Raw genomic sequence first — 17,337 nt, forward strand, 5'->3', positions numbered from 1 at the left:
TAGGGGGTGGCTAGCAAATCAGAGGACTATTTCAGTTAAAACCTGAGAGCACCTGGTAACACAGCTCAGGATACTGAAATGACAGTGCTATCAAGAGTTTAGAATACTGGCCTGGCCTGAGAAACCGGGTCAGGTCATTCCTAAAATGTAGTGGTAGTGTTTACATGCAAACATGTATCCTTCCACAAAAATGAAAAGTCTATTCATACCCTTCCTTAAATTTATACCAATACAGGATGGACAAGGGCCACTGGGAAAACAAATGAGTCTAGATGCTGTGCATTGCCTACAACTTTTGAATCCCCATCAAGACCAACAGTGATGCTTGATGATCAACTGAGTTTGCCCAACATTATTCCCTTGTTATCGGTGCACAAAATATTCTTTCCAAAAAGATCCTGCCATTAGCCAAATCAGTTAGCAGACCAATTTCAATGAGCACATAGTAAGATACTCTCTTAAGCAATCCTCATGAGGAAAAACCTGCAACCATTACTAGCAAGGCAGGAGTCAATGAATATCTCCCAGTGAAGATGTCCTGTAGTGAACCAATAATGAATCCTTTCTGGGTGATACTACCTGAAGCATCTCACTATGTTCTACTTCTAAGAACTCACCATTTTAATTAGAGATACTCTTAGAAATAGGTGAAAAATTCAAACTCTGCTTCACTGCAGATAAAACAGGAAACCAGGCAATGAGAGGGAAGAGTGCATGATACCTAGTTAAGATCATTCTAAAACTCTAGCACAACATCTGTGTAGCCAACATGTCCTGCTTTGAGGCTCTGTCACCATTTCTTCTAACAGAGGAGAACAAAATCCTTAACCAAAGCTTATATTTTACATGTTAAATGAAAAAACATAATTCATATGATGAACATGGAGGGATGATATTGAGAGAAGAGAAGGAAGAAAGACCAGCTCTGGGGCCCGCAGCTCTGCGAATCACTCTTACAATGCCCAGCTGGCTACTGCCATTTGAAACCCAGGGGTGAGATGTGCTCCTCCCAACCAAAAGGAAATGCCTACTAATCGTAAAAAGTTGGGATGGACATCATTTGTATCTCAACATTTTCTGTTTTAACAATGAGAAGTTAATAAGGTATGTATTAATTACTAAGACTGTAAAATATTTGGAGCTATTTAAACATGCTCAAATTTCCTCTAAGGGAATTAGTGAGCTATAGTCATGACTAGAAATTAAGCATTAGGATAATTAATCAGATGGAGGAATAAAATGAAAAAATGATCCCTTAATCAAAAGATGACCAATTCTTAAAAGGAAGTCATTAAATGAGTGCACCTTGCTTACCTAGTTACCCCAGAGATTTAAAAATCAAGACAAATAGCATTTCTAACCATTTAGTATCTGCATTACTATAAATTAAAGATCCAGGAGAAATTTCGCCTGTATGCTCACTTATGTTTGCTAAATGTCAGTAATACAAAGAGTTAAAAGTAATTATTACCCAGCTGGTGCCAAGGACTCCACGGAGTGCTTTACGAACATGATTTAATCAATCCTCACAGCAACCTTACCAGTACTCTGATTGTCCCCTGATCTAATGGCAAGGGAAATTGAGGCTCAGAGAGTAAAGTAATTTGCTGCAATCTGTGCAGCCCAGTAGAAACTCAGACAGAATTGGGACCTTCAATGTCTCTGTGTCTTTCCTTTTTTTCCTACTCTGAGATTTTGAAGTCTATCTTCCAAATGGATTAGACTGATAGCACAAGTGGGGAATGAAGTGGTGGAAAAGTACACGCTCGCATAGATACAGACAGACAGGACCGCCGCTCACCTCTGGATTTTCTTCTTTTACTCTTCGTGACTGTAAAATAAATATGGACCCATTAATACGCGCACACACACATATTCTGCAGAAATACAATGCACACAGATTTGCTACTAGTCACCGGTGTCGTTTACCTTTTCCTGAGAAGCGGCTGCTTTCCCCTCTTCACTTTTCTCATCCATCTCGTCGTCACTCCACTCCCAGTCGCCGTCTTCGGTTTTATGGAGGTGACCACTTGACCCTGGAACTCGCCTTACCTGAATCAAAACAAGCCCACACCACACTTCACTAGTTGAACCTGCAGGGCTCCCTGTTGCTATTATGTGGGTTACACAACACACTCACACCGCCTTGGAGACGACTTCAGGGGCTATCAGTCCAGGGATAGCTAGAAATCAACACCCAAAGTTTAGACCACACAGCCTCCAGACTCCCACACTCACTCTCCTTCCAAAAATAGTGTGTTCTTGGAAGCAAACTGTTTTGGAAGAACATCCCACACATAAGCCGTTAATCACTGTTCACTTTTACTTAGTTAACAACTTTATCAGTTACTACGTACACAAGACTACGTGGTAAGCTTCAGAATTGCCTAAAGAAACACACACAAGCAACGGGCAACTGACTGAATGAAGGCAGGGCAATCGGGAAGCCCAATGAAGCACACTAGATGGGGTACCAGCAAGCTAAAACCTGTGACCACAGAGCAAACACCCTTCTGTGGTCGCCTGGCTCCTTTTCAGAACCTGACATCATGTGCATGTTCCAAGGATTCTGCACAACCTACTTACTCAAAACAAAACAGCAATGGGCTAAACCTAACATACTTTGAAGTACATTTGAGACTTGTGAGATTGTAGTCACGCAGCATGATTATCCACAGCCTTGCTAGTGCTTAGGTTATAATCAGTCTTCCTCGATTATTTCAGTTTCTTTTTTTTTTTTTTTTTAAGCTAGGATAGACATGTAATCCATTGGGCATGCCTTCCAGATATTTGTGGTAAAAATTACATTTTTAAAACAACAGGATAACTGAAAATGAACCTCTGACCAAAGTAATTGACCTTAAAAAATAGGACCGAAACAAAAACTAAATCTTAAGGTTCAAGGGTCTACTTCCGTTCTAGAAGTAAAATAAAGGATAAGAATTGAAAGTGAAAAAAAAATTATACTGAGTCGTAATTAAAGAAGGCACTATAGCAGATGAAGATGATGTGATTTAACACCCAGAAGCCCAGGGAATCAGAGGAACTTGGAGTGCAAATGGACCTTTCTGTCTAATTCGACCCCTTCATTTTACAGACGAGGAGATGAAGGCCCAGAAAGTGCCCTGAGATCACACTGCTATGAAGACAAAATCAAGAGAAGAACAAAGCTTCAGACTACCAAACTCCTCATGCCATTGAAGGACTATCAGAAAGAAGCTGACTAAAAATGTCCTGTGAAGACTCTGAAAGACTATGATGTGAAGAAAGACCATTTCCTACAATAGAAACTATTTAATTATATCACAGGCACATCATTAAACACAAGGAAAGTACCAAGGAACTGAAATCTAAAGCAAGTATTTATACATCTCAGGTCAATGGGAAGCCATAAGCAGCACATGCTTGTGGCTGGGTTAAATTGGAGGGCATTACCGTGTAGAATCTGTAAAAGTAATCCTGATCTAGAAGATCTGAGCTCCAACGCAGAAAGTTAAAAGGCAAGTAAAAAGTTATTCATAATTGCACACAGTTATGATTATTTTTAAAAGTCTTTTCCCACTCAAAAAAAAATGTCTTAATGAATTCACTTCTGAAACACTTAGGATGTAGTTAAAGCCCCTTGTGTGCTTGATGTAAGATATTTGTTCCATGTGGATTTTGAGTTTCTATAAAAACCTGTTCTAATGATACTGATTTTAATGGTGCTTATGGATGCCGGCAAAGTACTATAGAAAAAAAATGCCAAAATGTACTTCAGAATTTTCAGAACATATTAAGCATTTTGAAGCTATAATGAAATCACTAAGGGAAAAGAAAATAATTTTCTGTTGATATATACAATAAATTATTTTCTTGGCAACAGGTCATGGCAAGGAGCATGTGTTAAGGACTATATTGAAAAGAAAGAATTTAAAGCCTTATCTGTTACAAAACACACTATTATCTAACAAGTGAGAAAACAAGGAAAACTATGTGTCAGAAACTGAATAAAACTCCACCTTACTAAAATTATGAGAATTAGTATTCTTCAAGAGATTACACCAAGGAAATCTCTCTCTTCCTGGAACCAGTCCAGCTTTACAACCTAGTCCATGCCCTCTGCTCTCTGGATCTATGTTTGCAAGATCAGTTTCATTTCCACAAGCAGGATCAAACTACAAACAAACAAACAAAAAACATGGTTATCTTCTTCCATTTCTATTTTATCTTAGAACCCTGGTTGTCTCTTTCAGTTTTATTTGCTAGAAAAGAGAAAAAAAAAAAAAAGTCCAGGATTGTAGTCCTGCACATTCAAAGAAATGATGGGATGAGCCTTTAAGTAACAAATATTAAACAAGTAAGTATAAATATTGACTAAATTAAGACAAAGAACATTCAAAAGTCCAGGTAGGGAAAAGTGTAACAGTGGCAAGAACAAGAGGCCAAGTTTGTCTTTGAGAATGTCCTCCTGGCCTACTCCCAGGAATAAACCCGCAGCAAAATTTGAAACCCAGGTTTCATGGTGTATTTATGTGACAATGACTTCCAGTGAAAGAACAGAAATCAATTTTACAATTTTACAAACTCCTTGTAAGGAGTTTGTAGCAATAAACAGACAACTTTTATCTTTTAGAGGCAAGGTACCTAAGCCTCATTTAGTTTAACAAATGACCTTCTTATTTAGAAATTAGAGAAGAGTTTTAAAAATTAAAAACTTCAGAAAAAGGTTTGTGAAACTTTTTATTCTCTATCCCCTCAATGACGACAAGGGAGATTATTCACCCTTAGAATTCTACTTGCATAATTCCTGTTCAATTAAATGATTTGCTCACTTACTAAAACCAAGAGGAAGTAGAATAATTTATTCTCTATTTTTGGTCAAGAATTTTTTTTTTAAATTTAGTGCTTCTCAGAGAAACAAGCTCGACTTAAGTGGCACCTAGAGGAATCCATAATTTCACAAATTCCTCAAGTCATAGTTGACAATAATGAGGTTAGAAAACGTTTTGCATGCAACACCACTTATTCCCACGCTGGAAATAAAATACAATTAAACAGTTATATTTATACAGTACCTGAAAAGGAGAGTAATATTCACATTCTCTATACAACATCGTTATGAAAATTTATTAAAGACAGGAACCAAAGTTCTGGTTCTGACAAGGAAAGAAGATTGGCTCAGCTAGATTGACAGAGGAACAGTGTGTGGTGCCATGGTCAGTTCTGGTAGCCATCAGGCCAGATGTCCAAAGCAGGGTTGGGAGGCAGCAGCCAGGGGAAGGAGGGGGAAGCAAGGTAGAAAAGTCACCAGAGTGCTCTGCCCAATCATTCTAGTGTTCCTCTGAGCAGGAGCTTTCTATAAATACAAGGTATCACAATCCTGGTACAGCATCTCAGAGAGGCTGCTTGACTTCTGACACCAGAACAGGGAAGAAGGATTTGGGGGAGAATAAAAGTGGGCCAAAAGATGAACTTTCTAGACAGGGCATTCAATGTCATAAATGAAACCGTGTGATTCCAAAATACTATGGTGAAATGTGACCCAAAGAAATATTGACCTCATATATATACACAATGGAATATTATTCAGTCATAAAGAAGAATAATATGGCATTTGCAGAGAAATGTATGGAGTTAGAGAATATTATGCTAAGTAAAATAAACCAATCCCAAAAAACCAAAGGCTGAATGTTTTACTTGATAAGTAGATGATGATATATAATGGGGGTGGGGAGTGAAAGAAGAATAGAGGAACTTTAGATTATGTAGAAGGAAATGAGAGGGAGGTGGGGTATGAAAAATCATGGAATGAGACAGACATCATTACCCTATGTACATGTATGATAACATGAATGGTATCAATCTACATTGTGCACAACCACAGAAACGAAATGATGTACTCCATTTGTGTACAATGAATCAAAATGCAGTCTGTAAAAAATTAAAAAAGAAATAAATAAAATAAAGAAATACTGACCACAGTTCAGTAGAATTGTTCTCAATCTGGTATGCCCATCCCCTTCTGAACCACCTGACAGATTTTTCCACTGCCACATTAACTTCACCCTGGACAGAGGACTTCGGAATCCCCTTGGAAGGATTTCCCCCTTGCTGAGAACCCTGTGGTCAGGTGGGCCTCTCCTCTACCGGCCGAACCTCCTGTGTGCCCAACCATGGACTAAATGGGGTCATCCCGGGAGCTCATCCTCTCAGTCCGCCCATTGAGGATGGAGGGGACAGAATAGAAGGCAGCACTCAGTGAATTTCTGGTCTTAGGCATTTCATTAACTAGAAGTATAAAAAAATGTTTCTAATTAATTGCTGTTTATAATGTACTTGAGGCACTGCCAAGCAAACAAAAAGCCTTCTAAATGATCAAATTTTAACAAACATAACGAGACTCGATAAGGTTCAGCAGTAAATATTTCACTGTCTCCACAGCTCATACTCTGGCATTGCCCCTCTGAGCACTACCTCTCTCAGCAGCATCTCCACTCTGCGCCTGATACCTGGACTCACTGTCTCCCCTGACCTGGGAGCTTTACTGCCAGCTTTACTTCCTGTTATGCAAGATGTATAGCCCATAGCTGGCACTTGATGCTGTACTTCCTGGTACCCCCAGTCCTGGCCCCTGGTCAGATGGTCCTTCCACTCAACCCACTCCTGAAAAGTCAGCCCTGGGCTTATCCCAGACATTCATTCTCTACCTCTTGCCGACACAGCTGACCCTCTTCTTTGACCTCAAGCCCTCAGCATCCTGTGTTCATGACACGTTGTTCCTTCTACCTCTCTCATCCTTCTCTGCCTCCTGTTCTTTGTACTTTGTCTTTACCTGAAACACGGCTGCTCCTCCCCCACACAACTTGAGATGGCCTTGGAGACTTCCTCTCCCAGTCTTGTTTTTCATGTGCTTGGCTAGATATGAACATCTCAGCCATTTCCCAAAACAGAATTTGCCACCTCCAACCCATTTGTTAACCCTCCACCCCCTGCTTCCTTCAGACTCTTCTCCAGTGTCGTCTGAGTTAACACCTTCCCATGGCTCCCCCACCCCTGTGTGGTGGCAAAGGACACAATCATATGAAGATCCTAACATGATGCCTAACACACAATAAAGATTACGACGTCAAGGGGGACATGATTATGAATATGTGAAATCTTTCTTCACACCCAGATCTATCTGACATTGCATTTTGCATATTGACCTCCTCAGCTGCTACTATGCATGGGCAGGTCCCTTCAACAGTGATCTCTGGACTCCCCTAATAAAAGAAATTACTAACCACTCTCTGGGCCCCTAACTGCATCCCTATTTTATCCTTTGTTTTGCCACAAAGAGCACACAAGCACTTTCTTTAAGTATTCACTATCATCGACAGGATGGGTCCTGAGTCCTTAACATTCAAGTCTCCCATACTCTACCCCAAAAGTACTTTTTAAAAACTTATTTCCCACCATTACCCTTCAGACACCCTACCATCCAGTTGTGTACAAACTGCCACATTTTCCCCCACTCTTCCATTTTACATGTATATTACATGCACATCTTGGCCTGATCTGCCCTTCTGCAGATCAAATTATCTATTTTTTGCCCATCCCAGGGGCTTTTGGGGAGCTCCCACTTGCAATTTTGCCTGTATCTTTATGCTGTTTTGCTTTGCATTGCCTTTGATGGATGATCTATCAACTGCATACTTCCTCAGGGCAAAAAGCTTGCCTTAGCCATTTTTTAAAATCACTTTTTTATTCATTCAGTCAACAACATTTTATTGAACACCTACCTTTGTAACAAGTTCTAGATCAAAGATGAAGAAAATCAAAGCCTATACCTTGAGTAATTCATAGTCCAGAGAGATGAACAGACACTTAAGCTAATAGTTTCAATATAATGTGGGTACTATAACAAAAATATAAATCTTGTGAGATTGTGGAAGAGAGGATGACTGTCTGTCAAGGGATAGTACTGGAGGGTATCTGTTAAGGGATAAATAAGAGCTGGGCATGCAGAGCAAGAGAAGTTATTCTACCTAGAAAAGGTAAGCACTTAATGACTTCTACTGTCTCTTGTAACATGGATGGACCATAAGGTGCTGGGTTCTAGGGGGAAATGGCTAAAAATAAGGCTGGAAAAGCTGTGTAAAGAACCACAACAAATCCAAAGGCCTGAGAGAACTAATCAGAAAATGCAGAAAGCCAGCCTGCAGAAGACATGGGTGACCAGGGCAGAACATGTCTCCCCATAAGGGAGCATCCAGGTTGATTGGTAGCTGCCTCAGGCAGGGAGACCCTGCATTGCCAGATCTTCTGATTTTTCTGAAGTGGATAATTTGGATTTTCACATGACTTCTCTTGATTTTTATAAATGTTAATGAAAATATTTCGTTTTCAAAAAAATTCCTCTGCACATCCTAAAGAATAATGTGTCAACAGGGCAAGTTTGGCCTGTGAGTTCACACCCTCTGTTGCACAACCCCCTCAGAAGGTTTGGAATTCAGACAATGGGAAAATGAAGAAAGCATTCAAGCATGTATGCGGGGTGGAAGAAAGGTTGAATTTGGGATTTCTGAAAGTAGAGCAGAGGCTGTACTGGGACTTGAGGGTGACAAAAGCAGGAAGAAATCAGTAAGTTAATTGTTCCAGTCACTATGGACACTTAACTAATCACCCAAAACTGAGCAACTCAAAGCAAAGCAATCACAGACACCCTGTGGCAGTCAGACATGCTTCCACAGTGGCTGACAGTAAGCACTGAGAGACCCCAAGTCAGGACAAGTCCTTTCCAAATTCCTGGCCCACAAAAAACCACCCAGTGCAAGATAATGAAATGACTGTTGTTCATTTAAGAAGGTTGTCAGTAAGGGCTTAGAGGAAAATGTCACTGGAAGCTGGAGGAACGGGGGTGGGGGGCTTTGTTATGCAGTGACACTGACATCTATGGTAAAGGGGGAAACAGAAATGTACCTAACAAATTCAATGATCTAGCTAAAGAGATTTCCAGGCAGAACACTTAATAAAGTGACACCTGGATTATGCTCACTGCCTGTGATAAAATGTGAGCTGAGAGAGATGAGTTAAGGAACAAACCATGAAATATAAAACTTCTTCTCATTCCCAGCCCCTCCAAACATCAAACAGCTCTCATACCAAGAAATAGTTTTAGAACAAGCACCAAAGCCAGGGTGGAATGGTATGACCCATTCTTAAGACTTCAGAAAGACCTAAGGTGTGGCCTCATAGACACTTTGAAACACACCTGAGGTCTAACAAGGATCCTCAGAGCTTGCCATGCAGAAGTTCTGCATTACATGACAGGTCTTCCAAGGCTCATGCTGGTATTGTTCCAGTTCCACCTGACAGGGAGCCCATGATAGACAAAACACCTGCCATGTGGAGCTTGTCTAGTGGAATGAACCCAGTAAAATCCACAGAAAACCCACAAAGTTATTTAGATATGTGTACTACGAAATGTTGCCAGGTTAAATGAAATAAAAGAAAGAGGGAGTACAAAGAAAAAAGGGCCTTCAAATTCCCAAACTTGACTGTAAGATGCGATCTGAGAAGGCTACTGAGCAATAAACACTGGCTCTTTCTTATGGAAAAAGGAAGGATGACTTAAAGAGCAAAACTAAGAGCACAGAGACTGAAACCAAGAGCCACAGAAAATAGTGGAAGAGGACAGAGCCCTGGTCAAGGAAGTGGCACCATGCACCTGGCTAGATTCCAGAATTATCATAGACTCATGTGCCCCCTGCTTCCCCTTTTTGGGTGAGCCTGTAAGATGGATCTCCCCCTGTTTATTTGGGTGGGTGTCTGGCAGATATCTGTCTCTTTAGTTCACAGGTCTTCATATTGAGACTAGTACACAAGGGGCTACACCCATGGAACTGGTACTGAGGACCTGTATCTGTACTCAGGCCTGGTTTAGATGATGAGTCCTTGACTTTAAGCCTGATGCTATAATAGGAAGAGACTCTCAGTAGTGTGAAAGTATGTTTGTATGTGGGAGAGATGTGAACTGTCATGGTCAGAGGATAAAGGAGAGATCATCTTTTCCAAAGATGCCTTTAAGGGTTGGGGTTGTAGCTCAGTGGTGGAGTGCTTGCCTAGCACATGTGAGGCACTGGGTTCAATTCTCAGCACCACATAAAAATAAATAAATAAAATAAAGGTACTGGGTCCATCTAAAACAACAAAATCACAGCATCTGATAACAGACCTGCCTTACCCTTGCCAGATAACAGATTCGCCACACTTTGCTTCTTCATCAGTGTTTTCCAAATATGGACTTCTGGGCCTCGAAACACGCAGGTTTTAATTTAAATTTACAAATTATTTCCATCTAACCAAGCTATTATACATTAAAATACTAAGAAAAGAGCCCATTTCTATTAATCATAGATAAGTGGCTACAGCTAAATCTTGACCCTTTTTGCCAGTGATTCCCATTAACATTTTTCTGACCCCTTGCTTATCTAGTTCTGCTAAAATTTAGCATCCTTTTCTCTAGAATGGAAAAGAACAGAATAAAGATATGAGGATATGAAGTTTCTATAGATTATTCTAAGAACATCTAGAGAAAAAAAAGACTCTCATAAGATAAAAATAAAGGATTCAAAACACTTGGCTAGTTCATTGAAGGACACCTTGTAGCAACTTCCTTATAATGTTTTACCATTTTTTAAAATGAAAAGAATCAAATTTGATACATGTTGCTCTTCAGATAATGACAATGGAATTTTGTAACTTTGGAACTCCAACATGAAAAGGCAGTCTCAAAAGAGAATGTTCTGGAAGCTAGAAGGGAACTCTTCTGAAAAAGTAGCACAAAAAACAGGCAATTAGATTTCTTATTCTGTTTTAATCCTATCAAAACTTCAGTACGACATTTCCCCAAGTGAGGGCGACAAAAAACAATGGCAACAGCTACAAGCCAAAAAAGCAGCATCCAATTTTGCAACTATTGTCTTTGGGAACTAAAGCATCTGCTGGAATGGGTGCCAAGTGGATCTGTAACTTTAGTTAATAAGGAAAACAATAGGAACGTTCTGTCCTGTAAGACAAATAACACAGATGAGAAAATGCTTCTCACTTCTCGTAAAACCAAAGAGAAAAAAAGGAAAATCATGTCAGGCACTGGAGCGGAGTCAAAGCTGCCTGGATACAGCAGCAAGTTATGAGCTAACTTAATTGCAGAAGAAGGAGCGGTGGGGAGTGAGAGCAGCTACAGTCAACTGAACATGGCTCCAGGAGGGGACCGAGACTGCTGGAACCAGAGGAACGCTCAGAGCAACACAGAAACACTGCGGTGGTCAGTTCCAGGTGGTCAGTTCCACAGCTATTCTGCTGAACAGTCACCTAAGCATGGTTGTGAAGGGTTTTAGTAGATACAATGAAAGACCATGCCTAACTAGAAGCCAGGGGAATTATCCTTGATAATCTGGGTGGGCCCCACTCAATCATTTGAAAAGCTTTACCTTGGGTTCCCACCTGCCCCTCCTAACAGCCTGTCCTGTGGACTTCAGCCTTGCCTAGCCAGCAGAGCCGCCTAGTCCAGTAAGCCAATTCTGTGCAATACAGCTCTTTATATGACTCTTACTGGCTCTGTTTCTCTGATGGTAGCCTGACTGAGCCACACACTAAACCCAGCAGCCTCACTATGGGTATTTATAAGCAAAAGGCAAATTAGCTAACAAAGAACAACACCAATAACAGCACCCACAGGTTTTGTTAATGGAACATGGTATGTCTCCAAGGGAAATATTAAAAGGAACCAAACAGAAAGGACAATAAAATGAAAAGTAACTAAAGTGATACGAACTATCGTAACGTAACAGAGACTGGATTCTTACCTTGAAAACCAAACCTGACATCAACATGAGGGGTTAGTTACGGGTTAAACATCATTTATGTTAAATCTGAAGTAATATAATTGACACAACCCACCTTGGTAAACCTTCTGTCAAGAGCTGACTCTGATTACAGAATAATGACCCAGGAAAAAAGCTTGGAAAGATACTCAAATGTATTGATTTTTGTGCAATGGAAACTGTGTCCAGACCCAGCAACTCTCACACAGAATGTAATACGGAAGATAGCTGTAATATTGTAATTTCACTAAGACTTCGGATTTTGAAACATACATTTATATGAACATTTTAGAATAACTTTTAGATGTCAGTACCAAGGAATTTCATTGGAAAAACTGATTACTAACTGCCCTACAGATACATTTTAGATATTACTTACCTTATCATCCCTGGTTAAAAGACAAAAAAAGTACCTCCACACGCAGCAAATTTCCAGCATGCTGGCCATTATCAAGAGCCAAGTCTCATCACCTGAATAGACCAAGACACATAATATGCCTCTTCCACAAGGAAGAGAATGCCTGGGAGGCAGCTGCCATCTGTGCTCCTTGTAGCAGAGCTCTGCAGCATCTTACTACTGATCAGGGTAAGGGGTTCACACGGAAGCATGGTTATTCTTTCTGGTTATAAAATTAATAAACATCCATATTATGGAATAGTGTGCAGCTGCTTAAAAGCATCAATACATCGAGATAAAATTAAAACAATTAGAAAAACCTAATAGTTTCCATCACTGTGTAAAAGAAATCAAAGGGAGGGATACATATATATTTCTGGATATGTCTATATGCACAGAGAGAGTGTTTCTGGAAAGGTTTACAGGACGTAGTGATGGCTTCTGGGTTGAAAGGGGAATTCTTGTTCGCTATGTTGTGCACAGAGAAAGGAACCCCAATAAATAAGACCTCTCTCCCTAGCCCTGCACTAATTTAGAAGTAAGACCAATAAGCATATTAGGGCCAAAACATCACCCTTAAATCTCAAAGGTGCTGTGGCTAACAGTGAGTGAGCAGTCTTTCCGTAGGAACAGATCCCTAGATTTAGATGAGACTCACCTATCTGGTCCCCAGCAATGCTGTCCAGCACATTCCTCTTTCACACAAACAGGACCACAGTGACCTAGGGAACTCCAGGAGAAAGGAAAGGGGAGGGAGAATGGTGCCTGATTTCTCCCTCCTAAGTCACCAATCAGACATGTCACTGGGCGGAGAAAGGCCACGAAAGCTTTGCTGAAGGAGCATCAGGAGAGAAGAAACATTCCCTGTTTTCTTTGCCCAGTATGTCTTTGACATTATCTGGATAATTGTCATTATGTATGACACTTGTCCAAAAAAACAAGAAATTTTAAACTAAAAATTACAACTTTAAAAACCTCGAAAACATGGCAGTGTATATGACCAAAAAAGATGAAGACTTTGTTTCAGGAGAGGAGACAGTAGTAGAAAGATGAGCTACCTAACAACTTTTAAAGATGAAAAATGAAAAAAAACTTTAAACCTGGACATGACAATAGTGTCAAAACAAGAATATCAACTTACCTTCATCTGCATTTATTGTATAAATGTAACAATTTAGGATTCCGAACATTTTTTAATGTTTCATTTTATGCTATGAATTCTGGACTGAAAGCTTACAAAACAATAAACAATTTGGTCCAGACAGTGAAACTATTATCAAAAAATTTTAACACACAGGAAATGCTATTAATGGCAAGAGATCATGTTTATTAATGCTCTGGCTTTGCAAATTAGTCGGGTAGCTAAGTTTGTGGTGTTGTTCTACATTATGTCTATAACAATGTGGTTTTTGTTAAGATGGCATTTACTACAAAATTTCAAAGATGTCAAGAAAATGTTCCAGCGTGTCAGAAAACATGGAGCTATCCCATGACCCAAGGGTAAAATGTAGTTAAACTTATTCTGGACCCTTATACTTAGAATATCTTGTACTTAGTAGGGACCAAATATATATTTGTTGAATGAATGAATCAATGAATGACACTTTGCTGCTGCCCAAAGAAAGCAAACCTTGCCCCATAAGGGAACCTTTCCCACCAGTTTCCCTTCAGGGATGCTGGGGGTTAGTAACACAGCATCAGAGTTGCTAAGGGGTAGGAAGAAAAGGTGAATTAAGACCACATTGTGGGGTATGAAAGATGGTGGAATGAGACAGACATCATTACCCTATATACATGTATGAATACAGGAATGGTATGAATCTACATCATATACGACCATAGAAATGAAATGATGTACCCCATTTGTGTACAATGAATCAAAATGCAGTCTGTAAAAAATTAAAAGTTAATAAAAAATATAATAATTAAAAAAATAAATAAATAAATAAAAAAGACCACATTGGTTCCTGAAACCCAATAGCCCCTCACATCTATGATCCCCAGACCCAACATAACTGAAATTTGCTACAGGAAACAGAAAGCCCAGGTCTGTGAAGGACTATTCACCCCTGTGAATCAGCACCCAGTATAGACACTACCAGTGCACAGTGGGACTTGGAAGTACTAGCTGAAGTGAAGAACTGATTGATCCTAGGCTAAAACACAGACACGGGAAAGTTCTAGGCCAATCTATCTCACCCTGAAACCCAAAGGCTCAACATCATGTCCTCAGAAAATTACCACCCTTTGCCATCATGGCTCCTCCCACTATGGTGCCATGTTAACAGGAAAGGGCACAGGGAGGTTGAAGGGTTTAATTTACTCTATCTGCTTAAGCAAAGCAGCAGCTGGCGTCAAGAAAACTCTGGGCCTTCCTCTGAGAAGATATGAAGACCCTGAGAGGAAAGGAACAGATCTAAATGCCAAACAGGAGTGGAGCTGACGATCAAAATGGATGGGCCCATCGGTCTCTGAAATGATAATATCAACATCCTCTCGTGCTGGGAATAAGTCAAAGAAGCAAACATGTCTGTGTTGGTTTGCTGAAATTATTTTCCTGTGTAACCAACACATTTCACTCCATGCTGTCTGTAAAGGTTAGAGTCTTCAGATGAGAGGTTAGTTAACACACACACACACACACACACACACACACACACACACACACACGGCACTTACTTCTACTTTGTTTTGAAAAAATTGAGGGATCTGATTCCAGTGTAGGTTTGAACTTACAAGAAAGAAGAGTCAATAATTGTACCACAAGTCTATATACAGATATCCCTTATATTTCAAATTTCTACTGTCTACTGTTCCATTTCTTTATAGATCATGCCTCCAAAGAGCTCATCCCATGTCTCATTCATTCAAAAGTCACAAAAATGTCAGGAGAACAAAGAATCCCCTTCATTCCCATTTCCACTTGAGGCTGAAGCCAATGAGAAAGATGGAATAGGAACTGCCCAGAAACCTGCCCACATTCCAGGGGAGTCCAGTGTCACTGTCACCCAAACAACAGTCCAGCTGGGGAGTCATATGCCTCAGTTCTTGAGTCAAAAAGGTTGTTATCCTATGGGTCAGGAAGAGTGACAGATGTCAGTTAAATGTTAAAACAGGAGAGAACAGACCTTCAATACCCTCCTTTTCTCAGTTACCACATTCACTTTGGATAATCTGTTTTGTTTTGTTTTAAGGTATTAGGAATTAAACCCAGGGCCTTGTGCATGCTGAGTAAGCACCCTTCCACTGAGCTACATGCCCAACCCAGGATAAACCTTTTTTTAATGGTGTTCATAAATGAATAAAAAGTGAAAATAGTACAACAAAACTGTTTTATCCAACAACAGCAATTATTAACATTCTGCCAAATTTCATCTATACATCCTTTTTGTCTCAGTACTTTTGAAGCAAATCCCAGATATCATACCATTTTCCCTATGATACGGATGTTTAAAACACAATCACAATACCATTTTAACAACAACAAAAAAATCACTAACAGGTCCTTACTAGTAATATTGATGTCCAATTTTTTGCCCCATTGTCTCAAAAATGACATTTTTAGTTTATTTATTCAAAACCAGGATTTAAACAAAGTGTGAAAATTGTCCGCACCTTTAAATCTTTAACAGATCACTGTGGGGTGTTGCCTAAGAAACTGGCCAACATATCCGCTCAAACAAGCTCTGACTTGGTAACTGCTTTTTCAACCTAAACAACAGACTAACAGCTTCATTGTTTGTCCTATTGCTCACAGAAAACATTACCTCTACAAAGATAAGACTCCTGCCCTTTACATCACCAGGAAAATTAATCCTCAGTAATAAATGAAAGCTATGGTATAGGCTCCAGTGCAAAAATGCTCCAGACAGGAGTCTTATTTCTGGAGTAATGTCTCAACTGTGCTTCAATTCAATACTGAAAAGGGCCATAAATTCTATTTTTGTTAATTTATTTCATACTAAAAAGAGACTGCCAGAGCAGCAAAATAAATAACATAGGTTTCCCTGTAAAAGGTTCTAGAAAACCATATATTCTAATTCATGTATTTTCCTAACAAAGACAGTAACTGACCAGTCACTGATTTGAAAAGAAACCAAGAAATAACACAGTCATATATTATCGTGGGGTTAATACAAAATAAAATATAGTAAAAAAGAAATCAGAGCCTGAGGGTTCATGATAAAGACAGAGCAAGAATTGGTACCAAAGTGAGCTTCCTAATAACACAAGCCTCACTGTACGATACAATCCTTCATGGCACCTACTAATCAGTAGTAAAACCAAGTGTATTTGGGTACCAGTGGTTTTTTCCTCCTGCCACCATACCTCAGTAAAAGTGCAAAAGTCAAATTGTAGAGCTAAAAGAGGAAAGGCAAGAACGCACCCAGAAAATTCACAAAACAATTGGTTCATGCACTGAGAGGCCTTGGGTAGGCTACACACCTGTGGTGTCTTGCACACAACAGTCTCAGCCTCCTCTCCTGTGTTGTGAACATACATTTTTCTCTCTCCAGACCACAGCCTTTTATGATTTGCAAATGTGTATTTCTGTCTCTACCTGGATGTACCGTAAGCACCTCAAGCTCCACACATTCTGAATGTTCTGCATCTTCCCCAAAAAACATTTCTTCCCACCTTGCAAACAGTCTCCAAGACATAAAGCAGGAAATCAACCTCAGACTTTCCACAGATCTTACCCTATCCTTCAAAATCCTCTCCACCTCCCACCCCCAGGAAAACCTTTCAAAACCTAAGTGATGTCAACTCTTCCTGCTAAATCCCTCCCTAACTCCACTTCAGTTCTCAGCTGCATGTGACACCAGTCGACCAGCCTGGTTTCCCTTCTAGTCCTGCCTCTCCTACTGACCAACACGCTGCTGCCAGGGAGCTCTCTCCATGGGCAAATTGGATTGGTGCATATCTCTGCTTACATTCTTATCACAGTTCCCCAGCACTCCCAAGAAATAAACAAACCCTCAGCTCCTCATCAAGACACAGTGTTCCGCCTCCTGCCCATGCAGGCAGCCTCATGCCTGCATATCTTCCTCTGCTTCGTTGATAAAAACCATGTTTCCAAAGTATCCACCA

The 17,337-nt window shown here is 40.0% G+C and overlaps 1 protein-coding gene across 6 annotated transcripts in view; it reads right to left on the bottom strand.

Annotated features, from left to right (window-relative positions):
- Positions 1–17,337, bottom strand: part of STK39 (serine/threonine kinase 39) — a 307,203-nt gene that overhangs the window by 148,336 nt on the left and 141,530 nt on the right. For all 6 annotated transcript variants that reach the window (XM_079131857.1, XM_079131858.1, XM_079131856.1 and 3 more), the window contains exons 11-12: positions 1,930–2,052; positions 1,802–1,831 (exon numbers count right to left, since the gene is read on the bottom strand). In XM_079131857.1, the coding sequence (XP_078987983.1) occupies positions 1,802–1,831; positions 1,930–2,052 (153 nt within the window). The remainder of the gene's footprint in view (positions 1–1,801; positions 1,832–1,929; positions 2,053–17,337) is intronic.

Source organism: Sciurus vulgaris (genome assembly GCF_902686455.1).
Source record: "Sciurus vulgaris genome assembly, chromosome: 3".
In the NCBI taxonomy this organism is placed as follows: domain Eukaryota; kingdom Metazoa; phylum Chordata; class Mammalia; order Rodentia; family Sciuridae; genus Sciurus; species Sciurus vulgaris.